Source organism: Pongo abelii, chromosome 8 (assembly GCF_028885655.2).
Source record: "Pongo abelii isolate AG06213 chromosome 8, NHGRI_mPonAbe1-v2.0_pri, whole genome shotgun sequence".
NCBI lineage: Eukaryota > Metazoa > Chordata > Mammalia > Primates > Hominidae > Pongo > Pongo abelii.
This window is the reverse complement of record NC_071993.2, coordinates 5,206,831-5,234,607: the sequence shown is the minus strand read 5'-3', so window position 1 is coordinate 5,234,607 and position 27,777 is coordinate 5,206,831. Positions and strand designations below refer to the sequence as shown.

The window sequence follows — 27,777 nt, the reverse complement described above, 5'->3', positions numbered from 1 at the left end:
TATTTCTCCACATCCTCTCCAGCACCTGTTGTTTCCTGAATTTTTAATGATCGCCATTCTAACTGCTGTGAGATGGTATCTCATTGTGGGTTTGATTTGCATTTCTCTGATGACCAGTGATGATGAGCATTTTTTCATGTGTGTTTTGGCTGCATAAATGTCTTCTTTTGAGAAGTGTCTGTTCATATCCTTCGCCCACTTTTTGATGGGGTTGTTTGTTTTTTTCTTGTAAATTTGTTTGAGTTCATTGTAGATTCTGGATATTAGCCCTTTGTCAGATGGGTAGATTGCAAAAATTTTCTCCCATTCTGTAGGTTGCCTGTTCACTCTGATGGTAGTTTCTTTTGCTGTGCAGAAGTTCTTGAGTTTAATTAGATCCCATTTGTCAATTTTGGCTTTTGTTGCCATTGCTTTTGGTGTTTTAGACATGAAGTCCTTGCCCATGCCTATGTCCTGAATGGTATTACCTAGGTTTTCTTCTAGGGATTTTATGGTTTTAGGTCTAACATTTAAATCTTTAACCCATATTGAATTAATTTTTGTATAAGGTGTAAGGAAGGGATCCAGTTTCAGCTTTCTACATATGGCTAGCCAGTTTTCCCAGCATCATTTATTAAATAGGGAATCATTTCCCCATTTCTTGTTTTTGTCAGGTTTGTCAAAGATCAGATGGTTGTAGATATGCAGCATTATTTCTGAGGGCTCTGTTCTGTTCCATTGGTCTATATCTCTGTTTTGGTACCACCACCATGCTGTTTTGGTTACTGTAGCCTTGTAGTATAGTTTGAAGTCAGGTAGCGTGATGCCTCTAACTTTGTTCTTTTGGCTTAGGATTGACTTGGCAATGCGGGCTCTTTTTTGGTTCCATATGAAATTTAAAGTAGTTTTTCCCATTTCTGCGAAGAAAGTCATTGGTAGCTTGATGGGGATGGCATTGATTCTATAAATTACCTTGGGCAGTATGGCCATTTTTTTTTTTCTTCAGAGTCTCGGGGTCAAAGGAATCTCAATGCTTCAGAATGCACTTGAGAAGAGTGCAGGCTGAAGATGGTTTGTTACTCATCTAGAAAAGGGAGGAGAAAAGATGTCCCTTAGTCTCTTTCTTCTTTTTAGAGTGACCCAGGGTGGAGAGAAAGATAGAAAGGGTGTCCCGCTTTTCCTCTTTTCTCTCATCCGCCAGGTCCCAGTGACTGTTATAGGAGTAACCCATGGATGCAAGTGCCACCTTCACTGAACAAGTTAGTCCTTAGGAGTAGTCATGTTCACCTGTGTGAGGTACTAGCTCTGTGTCTTTCTAGGTTTCTTAATCATAAGTCTCCCTGGAGGTACCCTAGGTGTCTGAGAGACATTGTACAGTAGTCAGATTTGGGTAAGACCCTTTAATGAAGGGACTGTTTTAACCCCATCATTGTCTTTTCAAGCTATGGCCCTGGTAAAGCATTGAATTTCTAGAGAATGCGACTGATTGACTATTAAACATAAAATACTCTTTTTTGTTTAAATGTCAGTGTAACTGGATGTAGAACAGGTGTCTCAAAAGAAGCTGAGGATTGAATGGCTGTCCTCCCTCTGATGGGGACAGCACTGAGGCTAGAATTTGTTTCTCAAGGGAAGTTTCTTTCTGATTGTTGAAAGTGGTGTTTTTCTGTTCACGGATGGGGTATGAAGTTTGATCACTGTTAGAGGGACATAGGAGGGAGACGAATTGGGAAACCAGAGGTTTTGAGCAAAGGGCTGACAAGGCTCCCCATGGAGAAAAAACCCTATCCCCTAGGTGGTGTTGTAGGGTCCGAAATGTTAGGTAAAAACTCTGACTCCAGATATTTTCCAGGCAGAAGTTAGAGGTTTGAGGCTTAATAGGCTGTTCCTATAATATGTTCCACAGTGGGGAAAAAAACTAATTTGTTTCATAAAGGAACTGTTAAAATTCACTGGGCAGTGGTGAATTTTTACATGGAGGAAAGACAACCCAAATGGAGAGGGAGGAGGGTATTCACTCGTGGTGAAATAATCCCCTATACAGTGTCATGAATGTCTATCAGTAGGGACAATAAGGCCTTTATTAGGTGAAAATTTAGACAGAAATGTTGAATTCCCCTTGTTTCTAGGGAATCACAAAAACAATACCTATTTGAATTACATTCCTGATTACTACAACACTGGCTGAGTTTACCCAATAAGAATATATCCACAGCTTGTAAAAATGCTATAACATTGTATACAAAGAAGGAACAGAAGACATGATAGCCATGAAAACAGAGAAAGAAAATGCAGTAGGAAGGGCTAGAAGTTCTGGTGCCAAAGCCCTGACAGGCTGTTGGGAACTGGAGTTAGTGCAGGAGCCTTCAGATGACACTGATGTGTAGCCTCGGCCAGAAACTTTCAGTTGTCTTAGGACCTCTTTTCAGCTGCATATGACAGCTAGGTCTTCCATGAAACAAAACTGGAGTGGAACAGAATCAACATTCCCAACACCTGAGGATGATGTATATGGACAAAGTCCTCTCCAGGAAGCCTGTCCCCTGAGTCTTGTAAGGCTAGCAGCTGCCCTATTCACTGACAGGGCCCCAGTGTTTTGTTTGCTCTTGAGAGGAAAAAAAAATCTGAAATGAAAGTAAAGAGTTTGGAGGTTGGCTCCTGCTCACCCTTCCCATGAATCCTATTCCCAACCCGTGCACCAAAAATATGTTACAGTCTCATCAATGTATCAAAAATGTAGTAGTCTCTCGTGAGGTATCACCCAAAGTTTTTTTGACTTACCACCAAGAAAATTGTGGACACAAAGGGTAAGGCTAGAAGGAAAGTTTAATAAATGAAAGAAGAAAGCTCTCTGTAGTAGAGAGGGGGCCTGAATGGGTTGTCATCTGTGAGGTTGGGTCTGGGGTGTTCTGAACTGGGAAGGAAGGAATGTGTTGAGTGGACTTGGAGAAAGTGTTACTCAGCCTTGACTTGGACCTAGGCCCAGGACCAATCAGAGACTGAAGTGAAAGTTTTATCCAGGACCTTGGTCCAAGACTGATAGAGAGTTGAAGTAAAAGCTTGACCAAGGACCTTGGCCCAGGAGCAATCGGAGGCTGTAGTGATGATTCTTAGAGGCTCAGCTCACAGTCAAAAGTATGTCCAAAAAAGATAAGTGTCCCCTGGAAGCCACTGTAGCCCACAGTGTACATGTCCACAAAAGGAGAAGAGACCACTTTCTAGAAGTCTGTTGGTTATAAAAAGGACAGAGGCATTTCTATGTTGGGTCTTGTTCTCTTATTAGTGTAGTTGTGGGCATGTCTTAGGCTTAAAGGACAAAGGCGTTTTTATGTTGGGACAAAGGCATATCTATAGTGAGTCTTGTTCTCTTATTAGTGTAGTTGTTGGTATGTCTTAGGCATAAAGGACAAATGTGTTTTTATGTTGGGCCTTTGTCTTTTATCCGAATGGGCCAGAGATTTGTGTAAGTTTCCTTATCTGTGTCTGCAGCCTGATTTTTCAGGCCATTTCTCTGTTTAAAGTTTTACCAAGAACCCACTGTAACTTACTAACTTTTTTATCTCAATTCTACACATTAGGAAATGAGAAGGGAAGACTCAGGAGGCATAATGTCATAATGGGGACTAGATTTTGCTTCTCATGAAATACACTATTCACCATCCACTCAGTTTACTGAAGGGAATTTAAAGTGTCACACTGGTCACAGTGAGGTAGGGTCAGCTTTGGGGTTGCTTTGCAAGAATTGCTCTAAAAATGACAGAACAATGTGCTTAATCTTGGTAGAACTATAACATGAGAAGTCAATTTACAACAGCTGTCAGACAGGGCCAGTTGCTTTCAATGGCATAATTATCCATTTTATCCACTAAGTATAAGGTGTGTCTAATATGTTATATTTAATTTCTACAGTTGATTGATATGGAATGAGACATGATTTTTCCATGCTCCAGGGTGAAGCCTATTTCTCTAATTCATTTGGGAATAGAAGTTATACTGGAGTTTAATCAATGTCCTCAGAGTACAGGTCTATCACTGAAACCCGTGTCGTCAAAATTGGAGGAGGCGGCCAGCAGAAACCGCCAGTGAAAATGCTATTGGGGGAAATGCATTGATTTTCTCTGAGTTGGGCAGATCAACAACTCTTTACTCCTGTCTTATAGACTCCCAAAAGCCAGGCTGCCAAGGCCACCAAAGTGGCTATTGACGTAGGCTTCCGCCATATTGATTCAGCATACTTATACCAAAATGAGGAGGAGGTTGGACAGGCCATTTGGGAGAAGATTGCTGATGGTACTGTCATGAGAGAGGAAATATTCTACACCACCAAGGTGAAAGTTCTGTGTGTACAGTGGCCAGAGGCGACTATAAGTTCAGATATATTATTTTGAAATGAAAATATGGTCTAAGTTGAATTCTTTATTTACCTCCTAATATTATGAAGGCATATTATAGAAACAGAAATGACTTGCTTACTCTGAAATATGTTACTGGTAGAACACAGTTTTTCAGTGTCTCTGAGCATCAGACAGTATTCATATATAAAATGGAAATAATAATACTTGTCTCCTTTAACTGTTGTACGGATTAACCAAGCCACTATGGGTCCACTCCTTCAGTTCTTCAGTAGGAGCTCTTAGGATGTAGCAAGTAAGGTCAGATATTAATCAGAAAAGCGATCCAGACAAGAAAACACTTTTTCTCAAATCAGCATTGAGTTTTCTGAACTCTCTAAAATTGTCCTAGATGGAAATCCATGCTTCATATGTAAACAGAGCTGAGGTCTCCAGGGATGCACCCTGTGTGTGTTTACATCGATAACTTATTTTTAGAATGTAGGTCTCTCAGAATAATTCTTTCTAGGAATTTATTATACAGGACAAGAGATTCTGTTCTCCCTGTCCTGCCATTTCTTGACTCATTTCGGTGGATGAATCCTCCAATCCTTGATATATTGAAGTTGATTTTCCTGCCCCTTATTAGTTTTACTCACAGTTTTCTTGCATTGCGATCATTCAAGGAAATCTTAGTATCCCATCAAGGACTTGATTTATACTGAGTAACGTATATTTAGTCCCAGCTCTTTTAGCTTTGGACCACAGTGTTTTGAGACTCACATCTCAATGTCTGACCATGAAGTTTAATTCTGGTCCTCAAATGTGTGAAATTGTAATCCATTTTTGTTTCTTTTGGTCACTGCAGCTTTGGGCTACTTTCCTTCGGCCAGAATTGGTTCGCCCGGCCCTAGAAAGGTCACTGAAGAAACTTGGACTGGACTATGTAGATCTCTTCATTATTCATGTACCATTTGCTATGAAGGTCAGCTTTTTCGTTTTTCCTTGTTATGCCCAAGACTGTTTCATCATGGTTATAAGCACCTGAATTATCTCATTCTAGCTTGGTTTCCTGGGTTCTTCCTGAGAGAGGCAGATTTGAGTGAGGTGCATAGGATTGCCAAAACTTTCATGAGTATCTTTCACAATTGAGTGACTCTACCATCAAGATTTTCTGTCTATCCTTGTCCCCCGGCCTTAAGGGGGATTCAGATTCAATGATCTCACTTCCTCTACCCTAGACAGTTGAGGGCATTGCCCTGTATTTCTCAGTGCTTGTGTTCCTGAATGGAGGCCCTGAGCCATTAGGATCCTCAAGAATGTTGAGTTACCACAGACTGCAGAGATACAATGGGAACCCCCACCTCTTTAGTGGGAGGGTCTCCCATACGTACCTTTCAGCCCAACAAAAGAGAGATACCTGGGATAGTGCATGTGGCACAAGTGGGCTCCTTTGGGCTTTGCTGATCCAACCTCTCATCACAGTGGACATCGGCTGAGCACATCTGATGTCTTCACTCTCTGAGTCGGGTGAGCGTAAACTGGGGCTAAACACAGTAATGAACAGGTATATTAAGCGCTGTCCTCCACACCAGCTTGTCCTTGGGAAACAAAATGAATTCCAACTGTAGGGACCTCATTCTTAGTGACGAGTAGGAATGTGTGGAGGATGGAGCCTGGAGGTTTTCTTTCCACTCGTGACTTTGCACACACATACACATATGTACACATAATCCACACATGCATGCAAACACACACATGCAAACACATTTACACACATACCCACACACATATACACACACACGCACACACATTTACACACATACCCACACACATATACACACATGCAAACACATTTACACACATACCCACACACATATATACACACACATGCACACACATTTACACACATACCCACACACATATACACACACACATGCAAACACATTTACACACATACCCCCCACACATACACACGCATGCAAACACATTTACACACATACCCACACATATACACACACACATGCAAACACATTTACATGCATACCCACACACATATACACACACGCATGCACACACATTTACACGCATACCCACACACATATATACACACACATGCAAACACATTTACACACATACCCACACACATATATACACACACATGCAAACACATTTACACATACCCACACACATATATAGACACACATGCAAACACCTTTACACACATACCCGCACACATATACACACACACACAAACACATTTACACACATACCCACACACATATATACACACACATGCACACATGCAAACACATTTACACACATACCCACACACATATATATATACACACGCACACATGCATGCACATGCAGGCACAAAAATGCACACTCAGGTTAATAATCACCACCTCCTGAAACTCTTGAAGGTTGTTTGGCCGAGCTCCTTAGGCACCAGAAAGGAGAATTCCATAGAAAATGTCCTTCTTTATCTTCTTTATCTTCTTTTCTATTTTCCAGCCTGGGGAAGAATTACTGCCAAAGGATGCCAGTGGGGAGATTATTTTAGAAACTGTGGACCTTTGTGACACTTGGGAGGTATGTTCTGCTGCAGACACCAGGCAGCACTGTGTAGTGAGGTTGGAATTGCAGGAGGGAGGGGTCAGAAGAGATGGGATTTTGCTCCAGCAGTTGTCTGACCTCGGATGTGGAACTTCTCTGTGCCTCTGTGTTCTCATCTGTGAAGTGAGAGACTGGAATGAGATGGCCTCTACAGTTCATTTTAATTGTAACTTCTAAGGTTCTAAGTAGACATAGAAGCACCTTTGGCCTTGAGATCAGGTTGAGGATGTGAGCGCTATAAGAGGGGTCAGCATAGAGAAGCACAAAAGGAGTCAGCATGTTATCTTTGGATAGAAACACATCATGGAGGAGGGACAGCTGTGGAGTGACTCAGCAGGAGGGGGGAAGGTGCAGGACAGTGAACCTGCCCTTGAAAAACCCATTTGATTGATTTTTTTTTCGTGTTTTTTTTTTTTTTTTTTTTTTTTTCCCATTCTAGAATAGAGGTAGCAAAAAACCCTCTACTGACAGAAAACCTGAGAGTCTCCTTTGCTTATGACTCTGGTATAATTTGTTAAGGAACTATTGCATGTCTCAAGCCAGATGGGTACCATTGAAATAAGTGGGAGACAACAAATATGTCTACTTGCTATTCTGAGTATGCATGTAATAGAATCAAGGAGACAAACATATATGCATAGCAAGGTAATGCATTAACAAATTGTATATTCAAGTGATAAAACTGTTTAATTCAGTCTAATATTTATATATGTTAAAACAGATTTCCAGCATTTACAAAGTCAAACGCCAATTGAAAAGAAAAATTTACACTAAAGGTCTACACCCATATCCTTCCTCCCCAGGCCCTGGAGAAGTGCAAAGAAGAAGGTTTAACCAAGTCTATCGGGGTGTCCAATTTCAATCACAAGCTGCTGGAACTCATCCTCAACAAGCCAGGGCTCAAGTACAAGCCCACCTGCAACCAGGTGAGCCCTTAGCCCACCGGGGCCTTCTCTGACTTTTTGCTTTTCACACACTTCCTGCTTAATCATGTCTCCAAGTTTCTGCTTTGATGTCTTCTGTGTAGATGAGAGTTCTTTTCTCTCAGAAATAGGAGATACCAGAGAAAGAACAATTTGAGTGGGGTGGAAGAACACAGTTCTTCAGAGGGGGTGAAAGTTTTTATGAGACAGCCATGTGGAGGTGCTGAGTTGGGAAGTGGCAGCTTTGGTCTGGAGCTCGGGGTGGTCCAGGTGGAGATACAGATATTTGGAGTCATTGCTTTATGGATGGTAACTAAACTCACAGACATGGATTTGTTCTCCTAGGGAAAGTTCATGGATGAAAAGGAACAGGCAGGAAAATCCACAGGAGAGGGTGAGGCAGAGAGGCACTGGCAAGGAGACTGAACAGAAGCTGCCAGACAGGTGGAGACAACCAGGAGAGGGTGGTGTCAGGAATCCAGTGAAAGTTTTGGTTTTATGAAAGAAATCAAGTCATTTGTCCTGTAAAGATTTCCACATCACTTACTAATGGCTTACTCATTGATCCACGTGACACACCTTGACATGTTCCTTTTGTGCTTCCTGTAAATTGAAGCTTAGTGCTACAGATCTGATCTCATTTGATTAATGCCATGCGAATTTATGAATTTTAGCCAATAGGTCATTTTCCATTCATCATAATTACTATTTTTTTTGATGCTCAAATTTCCATATTTTGACCAGCAGGAGCCTCTTCAAGTAAGATCCTGGGTCCTTTGGCAGCATGCATCATTGTCATTCTTATCTTCTCTCCTTTATAGAGTGCAAGCTCTTCTAGGCTCAAATGGAAAATTTCACACTCAGAACTGGAATATGCCCTTCCTCTAAGGAATCTTGGTTTCTTTCAGTAAAAATGGCTTTTAGAGACTATAATTGGGGCACAAGGTATTTTAATAATTTTCAAACACGAATAGAAAAGGAATAAGAAAATTACTGTATCAGTATGGCAAATGATGGGATTTGAAAGTGCTTCAGAAGGTGCATGGGGAAAAGGACCAACATGAAAAGTATAGTATATCTATTAATGTAGTATTACACATTCCTTCAGACCAATTTTAAATTTGCATGTGGTTATTTGCTCATATATTGTGACACCTTTTTGTCTTGAAAAATTACAGGTGGAATGTCACCCTTACCTCAACCAGAGCAAACTCCTGGAGTTCTGCAAGTCCAAGGACATTGTCCTAGTTGCCTACAGTGCCCTGGGATCCCAAAGAGACCCACAGTGGTAAGAATATCAAAGCGTTAACCTATGGCGGGAATTCTGCTGATGCTGAAAAACTCCTATGAAAACTAAGTTTTAAAAATTGTATTATAAAAAAGCTCAAAGATTAAAAGCAAAAAGCAACGGTTTAGTTTGTTCCCATGTATCACTACTGAGCTTAAATGTTACCAACATTCTTTCCTTCCTGTTTCATCTATGTGACTACTTACTCCCAACCCCACTCCTAAAATAAATTTTAAAGTGATCTTTGGGTAAAATTTGCATGTGCTGTAATGCTGTGTAATTTTGGCAAATGGACATACTCTGTAACCCACACCCCTAATGTGGTATACAAACTTGTTATCTCCCAAAAAAGTTATTTTTTTTTCCTTCTGAGACAATAACTTCTCATTGCTAGGAAACTATTCTGATTTTTTCACCTTAGATTAGTTTTGTGTGCTCTAAAATTTCCTGTGAAAGAGATCATGTGCATGAGTTTGCACCTGGCTTCTTTCACCGTATCTGTGAGCTGCATTCATGTAGTTGTGAGTATCTGTAGTTCTTTCCATTTTATTGCTGGGTGTTATTCCAGGGTATGGATAACTTGTTTATCCATTCACCTGTTAATGGACAGCCTTATTGTTTCCAGTTCACTGCATTTATGAATGAATCCATATGAATAGTTATGAGACCGTCTTAAATCAAATTGTATTGTGCCCACTCCTCTCAACTCTCTGGAGAATTTGGGGAAAAGGAGCAGCACACTGCAGATTTTCCATCCTGCATCCTTCACATCTGTGTCTGTTCCCTCCCCAACAGGGTGGATCCCGACTGCCCACATCTCTTGGAGGAGCCAATCTTAAAATCCATTGCCAAGAAACACAGTCGAAGCCCAGGCCAGGTCGCCCTGCGCTACCAGCTGCAGCGGGGAGTGGTGGTGCTGGCCAAGAGCTTCTCTCAGGAGAGAATCAAAGAGAACTTCCAGGTACAGGTTGAGCAGAGTCGCTCCAGAGTGAGCCATGGGCGCTGATCTGGGCGATCTCCCTTACATGGGAGAATGCAACACGTGTCATTCATTCCTGTGCTCTCTCCACTTTGTGCTAAGGGAGGAGGGCAGTGTGGAAGGATCGACGAGAGAGCACTGAACTCAGAGTCCTCAGGTTTATCATCTCTAGGCTTGGCTTTGCCACTTACTAGTTGGGTGAAACTAAGCAAATTTCAACTCACTTATTTTCATCCGTTTCAGGATTTCTTCTACATGGTAATGAACTTTAAGGACCCTGATTCTTCTCCTTCACCTTTTCTGCCTATAAATGCCTATTTGTATCTTAAAATCAAACCCAAATAAAATTAGCTGCTCTGTTAAACTACTGGGACACCCCAGCCCAGTTTTCACCACAAAAGCCCCTGGCATGACTCTGTTAGTGAGTTTTTGTTTATTAATTTTACATCATTTGCTAATACTTCAGTGTGCTCTCTGGACTGTGAGAACCTAAATACAATGGCTCCTTCTGGATTATCGTTTATTACCTTTCCCCTGGCAGTGACTGTAGCAGGTATGAAACTAGGTATAAGTTTACAGACTAACCAAACTAAGAAATTGATGAGTGAAGTTATTTTGTAAACCCTTCTCCACATCCACTCTGGATCTTATATTAATCACAGGTCTCCAACTTATTTTGTTTTGAATCCCACAAAAATTTTGAAAAAATATGTAAGCTGTTTCTCATTTAAAAATGACAGCTACAAATTTTATTATGAGTTTAATATTTATAAGAGATGACATTTGAGTCATTATATATAATGTATTTATTTCAAAATATTGTAGTTATAGATTAAGTATATTAACTTGTGGAAAAATTAAATAGGTAAATCTAAATCTCATTGTGACAACTTAAAGAAAAAATGCCCATTTTATTTTTTGATCCAAATCAAAATGTTAATACCTGCTCTCATAACAACCGTATAACTTCTGAAGTACATTTTTAAAAAGAGTGGTGGGTAAATGTGTTGGTAGATAGAAAGAAGATGGACAGATACATATAGAGAAAGAGATAAATACATTAGATAGATAGATAGATAGATAGATAGATAGACAGATAGATAGATAGAGATATCTGAGTCTTTCATGAAATTGTCTCCTGGATCACATAATGAAAGTAGCCTTTTTTTTTTAACCAAAAAATATCTGTTTTACTATTAATGGGCTCCTCATCAGGGACTATGCGTTGACCAATGAAAACTACTCTGGACTTAAGTAAGAGAGATTTATTAAAAATGCAGAACTCTTTGAACATAAGATCTAAGTGTTTCAAATATCAATTAGTAAGCATTTTTTATAAGGAAGAGCAAACACAGCTGGAAATAGACAGTATTTAGGGGTCCTGAGGTGAGCAAGTAGAACAGTTGTCCAGAAATGCTTTTTCTGAGGCAAATAGATTCTTGAGTGGGAGTTTCCTGTGTTCTAAGGCTCTCTCATTCCAAGGCTGGATCAAGTTCCAGGGGAAGTGAGGAAACAAAAGCCTGACCAAGTGTGGACATGTCCAGGTGGCAGTTATTTTGCACACTTTATTTTCTTTTTTAAAATAAAGGATTTCCTTTTTCTGCCTCAAGCAATTCTCAATAAATATTTTAGATTGATGAGTGCACACCTTTCTTTTGAGAAGTGGAGCCCAGTAGGAGAGGGATGGGATGGAGAAGAGGCAGAATGAAGGTAGAAGAGGTCTCAGGTGGAAGAGGTCTCAGGCCAGGTGCACCTGGAAGCCGATGAGGATGAAAATGCTTCCCCCAATGCCATCCTTGCCTCTGCCTCCTGGAAAGTCCTTGTATTCCCATGTAGAAGCTGCTGCCCTGGGGAGGGGTTGATGTGAGTGTTTTCTTCCTTTCAGATTTTTGACTTTGAGTTGACTCCAGAGGACATGAAAGCCATTGATGGCCTCAACAGAAATCTCCGATATGATAAGTTACAATTGTAAGTGATGCTTGTAGATTCTTTCACAGGCTGTTTTCTGTAGTATGCAGGGAAATGGGGAACACATCTTCCCTATATCAGGAAGACAGGCCCAAATTCAGGCATGGGGTGAAATAAGAGATGCCCTGTAGCCTTCAGACCAGAGGTTTCCTCCAGGACTCAATCTCTGACCCAGCAGAAATGTGTCTGTAAGTGAAACTGCCAATGTCTGCACCATTGTGAATCCAATTCTTGAATGCCCTTACTATCTGTGCCTGGGTCTAGCACTCAGGACCCACTGCCTGTGAGTCTAGAAGGCTCAGTGTGTAGGACCTACAAACCTATAGGAGCCCATCATAACGTTCTCTTTAATTTATATTAAAATCAGAAGAAAAATGAATACAATAATAATGCATATGTAATAATGACTCCATCCTGCTCTATCTTTGTGTTTACATCATGGCAATGGAAACATAATTTAAGTATTAATACAGGATGTGCCCATGAAGGCAAAGGTGCCTATGTCCTAGGGAAGCCTTAATGTGTTATTCCCTCTTCAGGATACCAACTATTTCTGCAAAAATTTATGTCTTTCTTGGCCCTCTTTACCTACCACAACTCCCATTTCCTCAGCTGTATAATCTCACCATGCTGAATTGTGAATGAATTATGAGATTAATAGACCCTCAAATGCTAGTGACTGAGGTGTCAATGGCCTTTACCAAGATAAGATCCTTTGGAGTTTCTCTGGATCCTCAAGGCATGACTCTTACTCCAGTGTCATCTTTGTCCACCTGAAGTCCACCTCTGGGGAACCCAACATCCCTTGACTTTGGTTTATTTATAAATGTGACATTCCAGTTGCTCAACTACCAGGATCTCAGGACTAAGGAGAGAGAAGGTTAAATAGAGAGGAGTTTAGAGGACAGTTTAGAAACAGGGGAAATACAATTTTGGTTGCCAGAGTAAAGACTCAGTCTCCAAAAAAGATCTGAAGAATCCTCCTTTATGTAAAACCACACCAAGATTCTGAAAGGAAATATTTTCAATGAGAAAATGTGGGAAGTAACTTTTCTATACCCAGAGGCTAAGTATAAGTCTGTGATCTGCCTTATGAGACGGTGAATGCACTGTCTTACTCATGTCTGTGGCCCTATGTCAATATGACTCCTGGCATATTTAACTGCTTAGAAGGTACTCTTTAATGTCACTCAATTAAAAAGAACAAATTATAAAAAAGAAAAATGAAAATAAAAAGGAAAACAAACAGTAATTTTAATTACTAACAAGTATCTTTATAATTATATTTAAGTAAGTCATAATTGTGTTTTTCAGGTGTGGGTGTTAGAAATGCATCTCATCCCCTCCATAGATTAAACCATGTGTGCCGAGGTGCAAGTAGGGACGTAGTGGTAAATTCAGGAATTTTAGCCCATCCCAAGTGCATCTTCAGAAAAACTCTTGACAGAATGGAAAAAAGTTACTAAATTAATATTATTTTTTCTCTTTCAGTGCTGCTAATCACCCTTATTTTCCATTTTCTGAAGAATATTGACCATGAGCTATTGAACATTACCACCACAATTTCCTCCTTTTAGGTGACATAGAGAGGATTTCTGTATTTGATAGAGGAGTAGGAAGTAGGATCTGTAGTTGCAGGTTGCTTGCCTTTCCTTTCTTTATTTTATGAAATGAAGACTTTAACAAGATGTTTGTTTTTCCTGATTATTAAAGTAATACCCATAAATTTAAAAAAAAAGAAAAATAAAAAAGAATACAAAACAAAAATGACCTGTAATTCTTTCCTTACAGAATACTTATCGTTTGGTGCATTTTCCTTCATGATTTTTCTAAACAAAATGTCTGATATGGTTTGGATCTGTGTCCCCACCCAAATATGTCAATGATAATCCCCAGTATTGGAGGAGGGATCTGGTGGGAGGTTATTGGATCATAGGGGCAGTCTTTACCCTTGCTGTTCTGGTGATAGGGAGTTCTCATGAAGTCTGGTTGTTTAAAAATGTGTAGCATCTCCCCTTCACTCTCTTCCTGCTGCTCTGGCCACGTGAAGACGTGTCTCCTCCCCCTTGCCTTCCATTGTGACTGTAAGTTTCCTGACACTTACCCAGCCATGCATCCTACACAGCCTGCAGAACTGTGAGCCAATTAAACTTTTATGAAAGTTACCCAGTCTTAGGTATTCCTTTATTGCAGTGTGACAATGGACTAACACAATGTTCACTTATTTACCTATGTGTTTTTATAAACTTGAAATAATCAATGTGCAGATTGTGTACTTTTTAAATAACTACCATATTTTTCCAAGCTATCAACTATTATTCAAAAATTACAGAATTATATTTTACTTGTTGTAAAGCAGTGTATCTTTCAATATATTTTGTTTCTTAATCATCTACCCACATTTTGGCATTTTTATTATTTTTGTATATTGTTCAATTCATTCATTTATTAATCAAGCAAAACTTTATTGAGTATCCATTGTATGCCAGACGTTGTTTTAGCAGTAAATTAAATAGGCAAAAATTAAATGAAATAAAAACTTTAAATTCCCTGAGTTTGTAGTCTAGTGGAGAATGTCAACTATGAATGCAAGAAACATATAAGTATGTAGTTGTTAGAAATTGCTAAGTGCTTGTAGGGAGATCCTTCTGCAAGATCTCTAACATTGCTGCACATTTGATAAGGCCACTGACTGCCCTCCATTCCACACTTTTTTTTCAAGAAATTTGTACGTTGAACAGCTTTGTCGTATAAAGGTGGTAGCTCCCTCCAAGAAAATGAAGACATGTTTACTGTCCAGTAATAAAAAGAAAAGAAAATATCTCCCGGCATTAAAATCACAGCTTTAGGGGCTAAGAGAAAATTTTCCCTTTGTGCTCTGAAGGGTCAATGAAAATCACCTGATGAAAGGCAGACTCATTATGAAAAGGCATACAATTTAATTAATGTTGGGACTCATAAAACAATACCCTCAAATGAAGGCCCCAGAAGCAAAAGGTTTTCTCTGACCTTCTCCTAATCTGTTGTCTCTCAGTCCCATTCTTCTCCAAGGCTAGCCACAGAAACTAGAATCCCTCTTCCCCACAGCATTTCCATGGAGAAAAATGTTAATGTCTGAAATAGTCCACAGATGAGGTTTTCTGGAGTCCTTGAAGTATTTTTAAATCGCAATGGCAATCTGACAATTTTTCTGAGTTGTAGTTTGATCCTGGTGTTCCAGTAAATTTTCTGAGCAGTTTATACATCAACAGTCACAAAGCCACTTATACAAGTTGCTGTGATGATTTATTCTGAGCCACATAGATCAGTTTGCTTAAAAAATTGTGTCCATTTTTGGCAGTAACAGCAAAAATGGGCTAGAGCTCTATGTATGATTCAAGCAAACAGTGGCATTCCCAAATGGGGACTGGAAAGACAAAAATTATGTTTCAAAAAACTATAGCACACCTGTTATTAGTTGTTCTTGAGTTTTTATTATTTTCTATAATTTGCACTAAATCCCAAATTCTTTGTGGGCTACAAGTCCCCAAACTAGTGCTTTCAAATTTTAACTTTTAAAACTGGAAATTGCACTCTTTATCCTAGAACTCATTATTTACCTGATAGTATGCTGTTTGCTTAAATGCTATACTAAAATTATAGATGACAATAATAATGCCTTTGTCGTGAAAACCTTAGAATCCCAGCCCAGCCTGCATGAGTACAGACCTCACCTTGAGGTCAACTCTATTCCTACTATGACCCCTGTCAGCAGGAAGAAGCCAGAGTGGTCACCGGCCTTTTCCCATCTTTATAGCCCACACCTTAAGAGTAAGATGTTATAAAACTCAAAGGGGCTGGGTGCAGTGGCTCATGCCTTTAATCCCAGCACTTTGGGAGGCCAAGGCAGGCGGATCACCTGAGGTCAGGAGTTTAAGACCAGCCTGGCCAACATGGTGAAACCCCATCTCTACTAAAAATACAAAAATTAGTCAAGCATGGTGGTGTGTGCCTGTAATCCCAGCTACTCAGGAGGCTGAGGCAGGGAGAATCACTTGAACCCAGGAGGCAGAGGTTGCAGTAAGCTGAGATTGTGCCACTGTATGCCAGCCTGGGTGACAGAATAAGACTCTGTCTCAAAAAAAAAAACCAAAGGGAAGAATTGAAACCACTGGTACAAAATTATAAATTAGAAAATTATTGCAGTGAAAGAGAAGGAAACGAACTGACTCCATCCTGCTTCTAACCTCCAAGCTCTTCTTGTTCGCTCATGGGCATAGTCTGAACTAACTTTTGGGGGAACTTAGTTTGTAGTTTGAAACAAAGATGATAACAGCCCTTTCCCAAAACAAACCCTTTCCTGCCTGGGGACTAGACTGCTTTTGTAGGACTAATATATTAGCCACAAGATTAGAAATTATGGTTTACGAGTCATGCAGCTGGAGGCTGTAAGATTCTGAACTTCCATAAATTGCTTCTGGAGATAACATCACTATTGTAAAGCCTAAGATCAGTGCTTGAGATATTTTGCAGACCCTGCACTTGATAGATCAGCTGGTGCCACCCAGATTAATAAACTGGCTCATTTGGTCTTGCCCCCACCCATGAACTGACTCAGTGCAAGAGGACAGCTTCAACTCCCTATGATTTAATCTCCAACCCCACCAATCAACACTCCTGACTCACTGGTCGCCTACCCACCAAGTTTTTCTTAAAAATTCCAACCCCTGAGTCTTCAGGGAGACTGATTTGAGTAGTAATAAAACTCTGTTCTTATGTATAGCTGGAACAGTGTGAATTAATCTCTTTCACTATTGCAATTTCCCTGTCTTGATAGATCAGCTAATTCTAGGCAGTGTCAAGGAGAACCCACCGGGCGGTTACAATGTTGTCTTGATTAGGTCTTATTTCTTGGGAAACTGAGTCTCCTTTCTATCGAAGTAGAGGTTTTTTTAAAAAAAATCTTTGCATTATTGTGTGGCTAAATGAATGACTTATTTTACAGTGACCTGTGATTTTATTTTGTGGTGTAAAATGTCTTAAGGCTTTGATATTTGACAAACTTTCCAAAAATCAAAAGTTCAAGTTACACATTTAGTCTTTTTTACCTCATTAACTTTTATAAATATTAGGGCTCCTAAAGTCCAAAACTTACATATTTGAGACGTTAAAATTATACAGGAAGCATTGTCAAATATGAAATAGTGTTCAACTTTCTTTGAGTGTGATTTATATAAGGGTGTTATTAATATATGTTCTTCAATTATATGAGATTTCTATAATTCTGATATATCTTAGTATATATTCTTAATAATTATTATAATTTTTATGTTAGATTGGTGTATGGCATAAAATATTCCTTTGTCAATTGTATCTTTGATCATGGCTGTCTTAAGACTTTTGTCATCCAAAGACAATTGTTGTCTTAATTTGATCCCTCTCAAAAAGCAACTTATAATCACCTCTTGTCCAAGACTTGCTTCTTTAAATACATTCGCAGAAAGGAGTCCATTGGGTACATTTAAATGCATTTTTGTAATAACCATGGAAATTGTGCCATTGGACAAAAGAAAACATCCTGGAATCCCCTCAGTGAAGAGCTAATATGTTCATAAAATTATTAGCTCTAATATCAAACAACATGAGTTTATTGTATGGGACCAAACTAATAGAAGACTAAAACAATTTTATGACATTTTGTTTAAATTACTGCTGATTCTTTCTGTCTTGTTTCTCAAAGTCCAGAAGACTATTCTTTTGAGCTATTTATAGCTTTCAGTGACTAGTAAAATATTCTCTTTGAGCAAAATTTGAAACAAAATTTGAAAAATAGTTTTTCTTGTAGTATAGTTTGAAGTCAGGTAGTGTGATACCTCCAGCTTTGTTCTTTTGGCTTAGGATTGACTTGGTGATGCGGGCTCTTTTTTGGTTCCATATGAACTTTAAAGTAGTTTTTTCCAATTCTGTGAAGAAAGTCATTGGTAGCTTGATAGGGATGGCATTGAATCTATAAATTACCTTGGACAGTATGGCCATTTTCACGGTATTGATTCTTCCTACCATGAGCATGGAATGTTCTTCCATTTCTTTGTATCCTCTTTTATTTCCTTGAGCAGTGGTTTGTAGTTCTCCTTGAAGAGGTCCTTCACATCCCTTGTAAGTTGGATTCCTAAGTATTTTATTCTCTTTGAAGCAATTGTGAATGGGAGTTCACTCATGATTTGGCTCTCTGTTTGTCTGTTATTGGTGTATAAGAATGCTTGTGATTTTTGTGCATTGATTTTGTATCCTGAGACTTTGCTGAAGTTGCTTATCAGCTTAAGGAGATTTTAGGCTGAGACAGTGGGGGTTTCTAGATATACAATCATGTCATCTGCAAACAGGGACAATTTGATTTCCTCTTTTCCTAATTGAATACCCTTTATTTCCTTCTCCTGCCTAATTGCCCTGGCCAGAACTTTCAACTATACTACAAGGCTACAGTAACCAAAACAGCATGGTACTGGTACCAAAACAGAGATATAGATCAATGGAACAGGACAGAGCCCTCAGAAATAATGCCGGATATCTACAACTATCTGATCCTTGACAAACCTGACAAAAACAAGAAATGGGGAAAGGATTCCCTATTTAATAAATGGTGCTGGGAAAAGTAGCTGGCCATATGTAGAAAGCTGAAACTGGATCCCTTCCTTACATCTTATACAAAAATTAATTCAAGATGGATTAAAGACTTAAACGTTAGACCTAAAACCATAAAAACCCTAGAAGAAAACCTAGGCATTACCATTCAGGACATAGGCATGGGCAAGGACTTCATGTCTAAAACACAAAAAGCAATGGCAACAAAAGCCAAAATTGACAAATGGGATCTAATTAAACTCAAGAGCTTCTGCACAGCAAAAGAAACTACCATCAGAGTGAACAGGCAACCTACAAAATGGGAGAAAATTTTCACAACCTACTCATCTGACAAAAGGCTAATATCCAGAATCTACAATGAACTCAAACAAATTTACAAGAAAAAAACAACCCCATCAAAAAGTGGGCAAAGGATATGAACAGACACTTCTCAAAAGGAGACATTTATGCAGCCAAAAGACACATGAAAAAATGCTCATCATCACTGGCCATCAGAGAAATGCAAATCAAAACCACAATGAGATACCATCTCACACCAGTTAGAATGGCAATCATTAAAAAGTCAGGAAACAACAGGTGCTGGAGAGGATGTGGAGAAATAGGAACACTTTTACACTGTTGGTGAGACTGTAAACTAGTTCAACCATTGTGGAAGTCAGTGTGGTGATTCCTCAGGGATCTAGAACTAGAAATACCATTTGACCCAGCCATCCCATTACTGGGTATATACCCAAAGGACTATAAATCATGCTGCTATAAAGACACATGCACACGTATGTTTATTGCGGCACTATTCACAATAGCAAAGACTTGGAACCAACCCAAATGTCCAACAATGATAGTCTGGATTAAGAAAATGTGGCACATATACACCATGGAATACTATGCAGCCATAAAAAATGATGAGTTCAGGTCCTTTGTAGGGACATGGATGAAATTGGAAATCATCATTCTCAGTAAACTATCGCAAGGACAAAAAACCAAACACCTCATGTTCTCACTCATAGATGAGAATTGAACAATGAGAACACATGCACACAGGAAGGGGAACATCACACTCTGGGTACTGTTGTGGGGTGGGGGGAGTGGGGAGGGATAGCATTAGGAGATATACCTAATGCTAAATGGCGAGTTAATGGGTGCAGCACACCAGCATGGCACATGTATACATATGTAACTAACCTGCACATTGTGCACATGTACCCTAAAACTTAAAGTATAATAATAATAAAAAATATATATTTTTTCTCTTCGCCTAATTCTTCCAGAATTTGAAACGTATTTGTGAGTATTCTTAATTTATGGCAACATAGTTATTCACATAAGTTTAATAAGAATGTGTTTGTTTTTGGAATAAGACACCAGTTATTTATCAAAGCTTTAACTGGAATGACATATTTGTGGAAATGAACAGATTACTTTGAGAAATGGAGGTTAACTTTACAAAGCCAATAAAAGTCCCTTGGAAAGACTGTCCTTTTACCTTGCCTATGCCATCTACAGGGTTTCTTACCTGTGAAAAATAAAGAATGCCACTTTATGACAGGCCCAGGAACTTCAAGTTATTTTGAGACCACAAAAAAGAGAAAATAAACCAATTTATGCAATTTATCTGAAGGCACAGATACATTTTTGGCTGAGATAGAAAGGTCTTTAAAAGTCTAATCTGAGATTCTTTTAAATAGCTTCAGCAAAGCAAATTTATAAAGAGCCTATTGAACAATAATTATTCTTGTTGCAATGTATGCAAATAATCAGGCCAAGAATAATAAGACTATGACATATTTTGCAAATAAATTGTTTCTATCATTATTTGTCTTTGATAAAATCTAGGGACTGGAGAGAAAAAATATGTTTCAAAAGAAACTATAGTACACCTGTTATTAGAGTCTACACTTGTCCATTGCTTCTCAGTTTTTATTACTTACTACAATTTATCTGGTCTGAATCCTAAATTATTTTCTGGCTACAAGTCAACAAAAGTATGTTTTCATTTTTTTCTACTACTTTCCTTACTTGGAATCACCAAACTTTTAAATATATATAACAGCTATATATATATATATTTGTGCTTACTGACTGTAGAGTTTTTAGTAGTAAAGACAGAGTCTGTCTTCCAGGATTCCTTTCCTTTTCTTGTTATAATCTGACCTTGGTATCTTTTTTTCTATTTTTTCTTTCTTTCTGTCCCTGCTTTCTTCCATAGGACACAAGACTTCACAACCTCCTAGAAATTAGTCTTCCTGGCATGACATAGGAATGAGCCTTACTAAGAAAGGAAAGAAAGAAAAATATATTCTCTGGACCCCAAACTCACTATGCCGGAAGGAAAGTTAAGCTTGGTAATGGAGTCATCCAAAAGCTGCCTTCCTTTTATTTCCAAACAGATAGCTGTAATTTTGCATGCTTACTATATCCTATGTAAAATGTAGATTTACTGAGTGCAAGAAAAATGCACAACTGAATTTTTTCCCTACTGCTTTCTTTTCACATGTAAGACGTAGATTCAGTGAGCACTAATAAGAGGCTCACAAGAATGTAATCACTTGCCTCATTGTGTACCTGCCCTGCTTTTTTTTAATCCTCAAATATTTGTTCTTTACCCTTTAGATATTGCAGTTCCCAAAATCCTCTTTGAAAAAAGTTCAGGTCAAAGATCTTACTGTGACTTGCATTTTTCTTTCAGGGGTGTGTCCTCAACCTTGCCAAAATAAACCTCTAATAGATTGATATCTGCCTCAGTTACTTTTGGGTTTACAATAAGATCAATTATTTATTTGAGGCACATGAGTGTTATTGCTGACTCAAGGATGCCATGCATCTCTCCTCCCCACTTCTTATTTTTACTTTCCCCCTTCCCTGCTTCTCCCCTTCTCTATGTTCCTCCTCCTCTCTATCTCCTATACCACTGAGCATTCTCCTGGCCTCCTGAGATCAGTTTCTCATTCAGCCAGATTGTATACAATCTTCAGGCAGAAGCCCCCACATAGCAGCCACCTAGTCCCTTGAGCCTTGTGAAGCCAGAGGCCTCACACCTGGCCACTGGAAGAAATGCTGAGTAGAAAAATACAAAAAAGGTGGGGAGTTTCAAACCTGATATCTCTGTGGCACAAGAGTAGTTGAGATTTGGCAGCTTTGCCGAGCCAGGCAGAAGCCTAATGCAGGGGTGGAGGCCCCACCCAGAGTCTCTACTTGGGCAATGCTAAGCAGAAATGTGGGATCAGAAGTCACCATGGTGTTCCTGCCTAGTGGAGATGTAGGAGCAGGACCACAGCCCTCCAGACCCCAGAATCACAGACCCATTGGCAGCTTGAAACTTCTGCCTGGAAAATCTCACAGGCATGGAACTTCAATCTGTAAGAGTAGCCATGTGGGCTGTGCCCAGCAAAGCCATGGAGACAGGGCTGCCGAAATGCTTGAGAGCTGGCCCCTTGCACCAATGTGCCCAGTATGCAGGACACAAAGTCACCAGAAATTATCTTGGAGCTATAATGTTTAACGTCTGCCTTGCTGGGATTCTGGCTTCCACAGGTCCTGTTTCTCCTGACCTTACCCACACCATTTTTTTTTTTTTGGTTAATTTTTTACCTTCTGGAAAAGGAAGGTTTACTCACAACTGATAACGATGTTGTACTTCAAAAGTAAATAACTTGTTTTTGACTTCACAGGCTCATAACTGGCAGGAACTTGCCTTGAGTCTGAGATGAACTTTTATACTTTGGAATTTTAAGTTGGTGCTGGACCAACTTAAAACTTTCGGGGACTATTGGGATGAAATGGTTACATTTTGCATGTAAGAAGGGTGTGAGGTTTGTGTGCCAGTGGAAGAATGCTGTAATTGCGATATTTGACCCTCTAAACCATATGCTGAGTTCTCAATGTAGGAAGTGGCCCCTAGTGGAGTTGTTATGGTCATTGGGACAGATCCATCATGAGTGACTTGGTGCTTTGCCTGCAGTAGTAAGTGAATTATTGCATTAGTTCTTTTCTTGATGGCTGCTTGTTAAAAAGAGCCTTGGACCTTACTCCCCTTCTATTGCTTTCCTCTCTCACCATCTGACCTCAGCGCATGCTAACTCCATGTCTCCTTTTGCCATGAGTGGAAGCAGCCTGGGGCCCTCACCAGAGGCCTACCAGGTACCAGTGCCATGCTTCTTGTACAGTATGCAGAACCATGAGCCAAATAGACTTGTTTATAAATTACTCAGCTTCAGATATGCCTTTATAGCAACATGAATGTATTAAGACAGTCTCTAATTTCTCTACACACGTAGAACCAGTACATCCTGAATGGGTGATCTTAATACCTGATAATCACAGACATACCATTGGTGACAAAGCTTTCCATTCGAGAAGATAACCCTTCTAGGCATTGGCTTAGGCAATGATTTCATGACCAAGAACCCAAAAGCAAATGCAATAAAAGCAAAGATAAGTAGCTGGGACCTAATTAAACTAAAGAGCTTTTTGCACGGCAAAAGGAACAGTCAGCAGAGTAAACAGACAACCCACACAGTGGGTTATTATTTTGAATAGTTTTTCATAACTATTCAAAAGTATCATATATAGAGTCACTAATTTCCTGGCCTTTCACAAATTGTGGAGTATGGTAATGTGGATAGTTTATGCATCTGCAAAAACAGTTCATATTGTAAACTATTAGCACTTTCTGTATTACAAGACATAAGCTTCTCTCTCAGGGGACATCTAGAAGCTCTTAGGTCATAGATACATTGCTTGATCTGTTATTTCAAATACCTGAGCTAATTAATTTTTTTTAACTTTACCAATCAACATTAGTTGCAACCAAGCAACATTATTATATTGAATAGTTTTCCATAACTATTCAAAAGTATCATATATAGAGTTACTAATTTCCTGGCCTTTTGCAAATTGTGGAATATGGTAATGTGGATAGTTTATGCATCTCTAAGAACAGCTCATATTGTAAACTATTACACTTTCTGTATTATTGGAAATAGAGTCTTTAGTATTCTCAAGTTTGGTTAGATTAGAGTGGTCATTCCATAAACTCCAAAATGAATTCAGAAAACTCAGTATAAATTCTGTTCCTCTAGAACCACTTCCACTGCCAAAATCAATATAGTTAAAATTCTCCAAAGAAACAGAAATCTAAAATATATATATAGATATAAATATATAGATATTATATATATTTGAATATATTTAATAATATATCTAGTATATGTTAGATCCATATGTTTACACATGTATTATATATACATGTGTATATGTGTCATCTCATATATAAATGTATAAAATCATTTTTATGATTTTATGTATGAACAGGAATACATTTGAGGGATTGCCTCATTTCAATTACGTTTTCTGAAAAGCGCTACCAAGCACCTTTCAAAAGCTGTAGAACCATGAAAGCTAGTGCCATGGCCAATTCCAACTGCGAAGGCCTGAAATCAGGGGAGTCATCAAAGTATCCTCCAGTCTAAGGCTGAAAGCCTGAGAAGCTGAGGGCCACAGGTGAAAGTCCTAGAGTGCAAAGATCAGAAGGCCTGGAGTTCTGATGTTTCTGACGTCCAGGGGTAGAAGGCACTGGTGAACGTCCTAGAGTTCAAAGATCAGAAGGCTTGGAGTTCTGATGTCCACGGGTAGAAGATGAGTGACCCAGCTTCAGAAGAGAGAGAGCAAGCTGACTTTTCCTCTGCTTGTTTATCAGAAACGTCAGCTAATAGAAGGGTTGTTTCCCACATTGAATGAGGGCAATTTTTTTCAGTTGGTCCCTTGATTCAAATGTCAATGTCATCCAGAGTCATCCTCACAGGTACACCCAGAAATGATGCCCTACCATGTATTGGCATACCGCTTAATCCAATCCAGTTGGCACCTAAAATTAACGGTTACACTTGATATATTCCTTATAAATTAACCCATTTATGAACACAGTACACCTCATTTTGTTATGATTCACTTTTATGTCCTTCAAAGATACTATGTTTTTTTAAAAAAGGAATTGAACGTTTGTAGCAACCCTGCATTGAACAAGCCTATTAGTACCATTTTTCCAATAGCACATGTTCACTCTGTGTTTTTTTCCCACATTTCAGTAATTTTTGCAATATTTCAAACTTTCACTACATTATTATATCTGTTATGGTAATCTCTGATCTGTAATCTTGATGTTACTGTTATACTTGTTTTGGGATACCCTAAACTGTGCCCATATAAGACAGTGAATGCAATAGATAATTGTGTGTCTTCTGACTGCTTCAGTGACAGGTGGTTCCCCTATCTCTTTCCCTCTGTTCAGGCCTTCCTATACCCTAAGACATAACGATGTTAAAACTAGGTCAAATTGTAACCTTACAGTGGCCTCTAAATGTTCACATGAAAGAAAGAATAACGTATTTTTCATTTAAGCACAAAAGCTACACATGATTAAGCTTATTGAGGAATGCATGTTGAAGGCTGAGGTAGGTTGAAAGCTAGGTCTATTGTGTTAATTATTAGCCAAGTTGTGAATACAAAGGAAAAGTTCTTTAAGGAAACTGCAATGCTACTCCAGTGAATATGAAATGGTTAGAATGCAAAACAAGCTTTACTGCTGATAAGAAGAAAGTTTTAATGATGTGGACAGAAGATCAACCAGCCACAACATTCCCTTAGGCCAAAGCCTAATCCAGAAGAAGACCTTAACTCTCTTCAAGTGTATGACGGCTCATAGAGGTGAGGATGCTGCAGATAAAATGTTGGAATCTAGTAGAGGTTGGTTCATGAGGTTGAATAAAATAAGCCATTTCCATAACAAAAAAGTGCAAAATAAAGCAGCAAGTACTGATGGAGAATCTGCAGCAGGTCAACCAGAAGATTTATGTAAGATCATTAATGAAAGTGACTACAATAAGCAATCGATTTTGAATGTAGATGAAAGAGCCTTGTATCAAAAAAGGTGCCATCTAGGACTTTCATATTTAGAAGGAAGTCAATGCCTGGATTCAAAAGACAGGCTGACTCTTGTGTTAGTAGCTCCCATGCCTGGTGATTTCAGGGTAAAACCAATGCTTTATTATAATTTCAAAACCATGCTCTATAAATAGAAAAAGCTGTCTTACAGCATAGCTCTTTATAGCATGGTTAGTGAATATTTCAAGTCTACTGTTTAAAAAGCAGAAGTTGAAATCTGCTCAAAAATAAAGCGATTCCTTTCAAAATATTACTGTTCAATGGCAATGCACCCGGTTAACAAAGAGTTCTAATGCAGAGGTACCAAAAGATTACTTTTGTTTTTATGACTGCTTTCACAACATTTATTCTTCAGTACATGGATAAAGGAGTAATTTTAACTTTCAAGTCTTATTGTTCATAAAATACATTTCAATCAGTTATAGCTGCTATAGATAATGATTCTTCTGATGAATCTAGGAAAAGTAAATGGAAAGCCCTCTGGAAAGAATTCAGCATTCTGAATGCCATCATGAAAATTTGTAATTCATAAGAAAATGTCAAAATATCAACATGAACAGAAGTTTGGAAAAAGTTAATTACAACTCTCATGGATGATTTTAAGGGGGTTAAGGCTTTGGTAACTGCAGATGTAATGGAAATAGCAAGAAAGGTAGAATGAGAAGTAGAACCTTAATATGTGACTGAATTGATGTAACCTCATGATAAAACTTTAAGAGATTAAGATTTCCTTCATATGAGTGCACAAAAAGTTGTTCTTGAGTTGAAATATACTCTTTTCTTAACCATTGTGAGATGGTGAAGATGCTGTAAATATTGCTCCAATGACAAAGGATTTAAAATATTATGAAAAGATAGTTGATAAAGTAGTGGCTGGATTACAGAGAACTGACTTCAACTTTCAAAGAAGTTCTACACTGTGTAAGCTGTCAAACAGCAGAGAAATCTCTCTACAGAGAAATCTTTGATGAAAGAAGTCTATCAATGAGGCAAATTTCATTGTTGTATTTTATTTAAGAAATTGCCACAGTCATTTCAGAACTCAGCAACCATGACCCTGATCAGTCAGCAGCAATCAACAGTGAGGGAATAATTTCTTTCTTTCTTTTTTTTAAATTATACTTTAAGTTCTAGGGTACATGTGCACAATGTGCAGGTATGTTGCATATGTGTACGTGTGCCATGTTGGTTTGCAGCACCCATTAACTCATCATTTACATTAGGTATTTCTCCTAATGCTATCCCTCCCCCAGCCCCCCACCCCACAACAGGTCCTGGTGTGTGATGTTCCCCGCCCTGTGTCCAAGTGTTCTCATTGTTCACTTCCCATGTATGAGTGAGAACATGTGGTGTTTGGTTTTCTGTCCTTGAGATTGTTTGCTCAGAATGATGGTTTCCAGCTTCATCCATGTCCCTACAAAGGACATGAACTCATTCTTTTTTATGGCTGCATAGTATTCCATGATGTATATGTGCCACATTTTCTTAATCTAGTCTATCATTGATGGACATCTAGGTTGGTTCCAAGTCTTTGCTATTGTGAATAGTGCCACAGTAAACATATGTGTGCATGTGTCTTTATGGTAGCATGATTTATAATCCTTTGGGTATATACCCAGTAATGGGATCGCTGGGTCAAATGGTATTTCTAGTTCTAGATCCTTGAGAAATCGCCACACTGTCTTCCACAGTGCTTGAACTAGTTTACACTCCCACCAACAGTGTAAAAACATTCCTATTTCTCCACATCCTCTCCAGCATCTGTTGTTTCCTGACTTTTTAATGATCATCATTCTAACTGATGTGAGATGGTATCTCATTTTGGTTTTGATTTGCATTTCTCTGATGACCAGTGATGATGAGCATTTTTTCATGTGTCTGTTGGCTGCATAGATGTCTTCTTTTGAGAAGCGTCTGTTCATATCCTTTGCCCACTTTTTGATGAGGTTGTTTGATTTTTTTTTGTGAATTTGTTTAAGTTCTTTGTAGATTCTGGATATTAGCCCTTTGTCAGATGGGTAGATTGCAAAAATTTTCTCCCATTCTGTAGGTTGCCTGTTCACTCTGATGGTAGTTTCTTTTGCTGTGCAGAAGCTCTTTAGTTTAATTAGATCCCATTTGTCTATTTTG

The 27,777-nt window shown here is 38.8% G+C and overlaps 1 protein-coding gene across 1 annotated transcript in view; it reads left to right on the top strand.

Moving 5' to 3' along the window:
• LOC100432652 (aldo-keto reductase family 1 member C15) overlaps window positions 1-27,777 on the top strand; it is a 57,461-nt gene that overhangs the window by 13,029 nt on the left and 16,655 nt on the right. Inside the window, 5 exon segments of the mRNA XM_063727440.1 lie at window positions 4,140-4,307; window positions 5,179-5,295; window positions 6,828-6,905; window positions 7,733-7,855; window positions 9,031-9,140. Of these exon segments, the coding sequence (XP_063583510.1) occupies window positions 4,140-4,307; window positions 5,179-5,295; window positions 6,828-6,905; window positions 7,733-7,855; window positions 9,031-9,140 (596 nt within the window).